Source organism: Ostrinia furnacalis, unplaced genomic scaffold, assembly GCF_004193835.3.
Source record: "Ostrinia furnacalis isolate ACB-3 unplaced genomic scaffold, ASM419383v2 OfSCF4102, whole genome shotgun sequence".
Taxonomy (NCBI): domain Eukaryota; kingdom Metazoa; phylum Arthropoda; class Insecta; order Lepidoptera; family Crambidae; genus Ostrinia; species Ostrinia furnacalis.
Window position 1 is genome coordinate 845920 of NW_021134341.1, and position 4985 is coordinate 850904.

At 40.7% G+C, this 4985-nt stretch overlaps 1 protein-coding gene across 1 annotated transcript; it reads left to right on the forward strand.

The window, feature by feature from the left end:
* The first annotated feature begins 120 nt into the window (after window positions 1-120).
* LOC114358705 (protein FAM135A-like) lies at window positions 121-4985 on the forward strand. The gene is made up of 6 exons (XM_028312739.1): window positions 121-233; window positions 1883-1992; window positions 2052-2232; window positions 2345-2553; window positions 2791-3038; window positions 3375-4985. The coding sequence occupies exons 1-6, from the start codon at window positions 121-123 to the stop codon at window positions 3561-3563; spliced, it is 1050 nt and encodes a 349-aa protein (XP_028168540.1). The 3' UTR covers window positions 3564-4985.

Below are 4985 nucleotides of genomic sequence, written 5' to 3' on the forward strand. Positions count from 1 at the left end.
AAAGCTATTCAACGTGTTTCATTTGTTGGTATGGAGTAACTATGGTTGTCAATCTCTGGTATGTACAGTATTTGCTAGATGCTATCTAGGGGATTGGTGAATCATCACGTAAGATATGACATGCAACACGTGCTCCCGCACACCGCGAGCGCACTAGTGGGCCGCGCGGCCCACATCGCGGCTCTGGACTCCGACCTCTTCATAGAGAAGTTCCTCCTCGTCTCCGCCCTGAAGTACTTCCGATGAACGGTAGTCTTTTGTTTCCTTCTTCAAAGCTATTGAACGTGTTTCATTTGTTGGTATGGAGCAACTATGGTTGTCAATCTGTGGTATGTACAGTATTTGCTGGATGCTATCTAGGATCTTGGCGAATCATCACGTAGGATATGACGTGTAACACGCGATACCGCACACCACGAGCGCACTAGTGGGCCGCGCGGCCCACATCGCGGCTTTGGACTCCGATCTATTCATAGAGAAGTTTCTCCTCGTCTCCGCCCTGAAATACTTCCGATGAACGCTAGTCTTTTGTTTCCTTCTTCAAAGCTGTTGAACGTGATTCACATGGAGTATTATTATTATTTATGGTTTCTTTGGTAAGGATTAACTATGGTTGTCATTCTGTGGTATGTATAGTATTTGTTGGATGATATCTAGGGGATTGGTAAATTGAAGATAAATGACTTCGAGCGCACAGTGGGCCGCGCGGCCCACATCGCGGCTCTGGACTCCGACCTCTTCATAGAGAAATTCCTCCTTGTCTCCGCTCTGAAATACTTCCGATGAACGCTAGTCTTTTGTTTCCTTCTTCAAAGCTATTCAACGTGTTTCATTTGTTGGTATGGAGTAACTATGGTTGTCAATCTCTGGTATGTACAGTATTTGCTAGATGCTATCTAGGGGATTGGTGAATCATCACGTAAGATATGACATGCAACACGTGCTCCCGCACACCGCGAGCGCACTAGTGGGCCGCGCGGCCCACATCGCGGCTTTGGACTCCGACCTCTTCATAGAGAAATTCCTCCTTATCTCCGCCCTGAAATACTTCCGATGAATGCTAGTCTTTTGTTTGCTTCTTCAAAGCTGTTGAACGTGATTCACATGGAGTATTATTATTATTTATGGTTTCTTTGGTAAGGATTAACTATGGTTGTCATTCTGTGGTATGTATAGTATTTGCTGGATGATATCTAGGGGATTGGTAAATTATCATGAAGATAAATGACATCGAGCGCACAGTGGGCCGCGCGGCCCACATCGCCGGTCTGAACTCCGACCTCTTCATAGAGAAATTCCTCCTTGTCTCCGCCCTGAAATACTTCCGATAAACGCTAGTCTTTTGTTTGCTTTTCATTTGTTATGGAAGCAGTTAAGCGTATTGCATTTGGTGTAGTATTTGCTGGACGGATCTGGGAGGTTGACGAATCATCACGTAAGATATATCTCTCCGTGTCCATCTGTCACTCATTCTCTATGAGTGAATTATGTAAAGAAGCTTAAATCTAGCCACACAGATGTTGACTGCCAATAATATAATGCCAATGACATGGCCTGATACCACTGCATGCATTTATTTACAAAGGAGCTGAAAGAAAAATAATCGTATACCTACCTACTTATTTAGCTCTACCAAAATAAGCATTTCTGAATGTATCCCAGTATATTCAGAGTCAGTACGGCTAGCACGAAAAATTACAGCCCGCGCCTACTTTTTATTAATACCTTGATATTTATAATTAAAATTTTACCTACTTATGTACTTAAAATATGAAATCATACTATTTAGTTGCGCTCGAAATCATAACTCCTTATTGTAACATGAGACCCCATTTACCAAAAATGTCTAATTTACATAACCTACATATAAATGCCTTAAGAGAGTGGATAAGAATAATATAATTANCGCCATCTACTCAGACTTTCCCCCTGTAGAGAACTCTTTACCTTACTTCCATATCAGCGACGAATATAGAATGTTCAACACCGAAGGTAAGACCTGAAATTGTCATTAAATCATAAGATTTGAACCAACGAAATTAAAAATATAGGAAACTTGGTTTCAGGGCTGCATCTTATCATTTGCGTACATGGCTTAGATGGCAACGCAGCTGATCTCAGATTAGTCAAGACTTATCTAGAATTGGGTCTGCCTGGAGCAAGATTAGACTTTCTAATGTCAGAGAGGAATCAAGGAGATACGTTTTCAGATTTCGATACTATGACTGATAGGTACGTAACATGCAGTAACGATATAGCTTCTGCTCTGTCATTTATACAAGTCAATAGACGACTGCCTACCTAAGACGACAATAACATAATGGAACGAAACTTTTCTTAACAGGTTGGTCCAAGAAATTCTTACCCACATACAGAATTCTAGTGAACCAGCTAGAATCAGTTTCGTGGGCCACTCCCTGGGCACGATCATTATCAGATCAGCTCTGGCCAGGCAGCAGATGAAGCCGTTCCTGGGGAAACTGCACACATTCCTGTCGCTTAGCGGACCTCATCTAGGCACGTTATACAACTCTAGTGGCTTGGTGAATGCAGGTATGTTGGCTTCTTTCTTTACATAGTATAAAACAAAGTCACTCCTGCTGTCTTTAGGTACGCTTAAATCAGCGATTTTCAGCAATATAATGACTGATTCAAGGTTTATATTATAAAATACATTGTACGCATACGAAGCCGGTGAGGGTCGCTCGTTTTTTATACCCGTGTAAATCTTCAGCCAGATCCATAAGAATCAAAAAGGTACCTTATTGATTGATCACACTTGGTTTTCAGGAATGTGGTTCATGCAAAAGTGGAAGAAATCGGGATCCCTCCTTCAGCTTTCCCTCCGCGATGCGTCAGACCCTCGGCGCTCGTTCCTGTACCGGCTCAGCGAGCGAAGTCAGCTGCACCAGTTCAAGCATATCCTGCTGTGCGGTTCTGGTCAAGACAGATACGTGCCGCTACACTCTGCCAGGCTGGAGCTGTGCAAGGCTGCTGCTAAGGATACCTCGCTGTTAGGCCAGGCTTATAGAGAAATGGTTAGTAATTGACTTCAATATGTTTGACTAGCTTCTGCCTTGACTTCATCTGCGTAGAGTTCGATAAACTCACTTCACCTTTCACGGTCATAAATGTATTAGGAACCCGGTGGTCCACCCTTATATTCATGAGGATGCTCTCAGGGATGACCTTAATAATCTACACTTTGCTACCTTGAAATGAATTTTCGAAACGTTATTCCATCTCTAATCCATCATCAGTTGAATCATTGCATTGAGCCATTGTGATTTTTTAAGTCTGGGTCATTCATGTCAGTCTTCTTAACACCTAATAGACACAATAAAAGAATATCATCCCATCATCTTTTTTTCCAGGTACACAACATGGTCTCCCCGCTGGCTGCGCGAGCATCAACAGTATCAGTGGTGCGGTATGACGTGCAACACGCGCTCCCGCACACCGCGAGCGCACTTGTGGGCCGCGCGGCCCACATCGCGGCTCTGGACTCCGACCTCTTCATAGAGAAATTCCTCCTTGTCTCCGCCCTGAAATACTTCCGATGAACGCTAGTCTTTTGTTTGCTTCTTCAAAGCTATTGAACGTGTTTCATTTGTTGGTATGGAGCAACTATGGTTGTCAATCTGTGGTATGTACAGTATTTGCTGGATGCTATCTAGGATCTTGACGAATCATCACGTAGGATATGACGTGCAACACGCGCTCCCGCACACCGCGAGCGCACTGGTGGGCCGCGCGGCCCACATCGCGGCTTTGGACTCCGACCTCTTCATAGAGAAATTCCTCCTTGTCTCCGCCCTGAAATACTTCCGATAAACGCTAGTCTTTTGTTTTCTTTTCATTTGTTATGGAAGCAGTTAAGCGTATTGCATTTGGTGTAGTATTTGCTGGACGGATCTAGGAAGTTGGCTAACCATCGCGTAAGATCAATTTTAAAAGCCATTTTAAATTGCAACATCCAATCAACTATTTTTTGTTTAAACACATTATTTTATTTCAATATCATAACCACTATAATCTCACCGTGTCTGTCACTCATTTTCTGAGTGAAATATGGAAAGAAGTTTAAATCTAGCCACACGGATGTTGACTGTCAATAATATAATGCTAATGACATGGCCTGATACCAATAATGCATGCATTTATTTACAAAAGAGCTGAAAGAAGAATCATCGTATACCTACTTATTTAGCTCTACCAAAATAAGCATTTCTGAATTTATCCCAGTATATTCAGAGTCAGTACGGCTAGCACGAAAAATTACAGCCCGCACCTACTTTTTATTACCTTGATATTTATAATTAAAATTATACCTACTTATCTACTTAAAATATGAAATCATACTATTTAGTTGCGCTCGAAATCATAACTCCTTATTGTAACATGAGACCCCATTTACCAAAAATGACTAATTTACATAACCTACAATGCCTGAGAGTTGGTAAGAATAATACCTATAATTAAAATAAGCATTTATAAAATTAACGTTACACAGGAAAATAAAATCTGCCGCAAGAGATTGGTAGGTGCAACATTTAAGTTTTTTATTTATTGCTATAAACCACAATATGATAGCAATGATAGCAATTTTTTACAACATGCTTTTTGGTTGTAAATTCCTATTTAAGTTAATCGCATTTTCAGTTAGGTACCTACTTTCAGCATTTATATATTTTATGAACACATTTTTACCGGCCCTTTTTACGTTCTCCCCTTTTTTACCATTTTTTATAATCTCCCCCGTCTATTTTATTATATTTATTTATTTATATTATAATAATTTTAATAAACAGTTCCGTTGTAGAATTTAAAGGGCGACGAGAAAAAACAATTGAAAACTAGAGTCATAGAACTTTCTTTGACTTTTTTCATGGCATTTTTACGACACTTTTTGAGTACTTTTCAGGGTAGATTATGTAAAGTTGACTATTTAAGCTTATAAAGTTACTCTACGGCTATAAAACTAT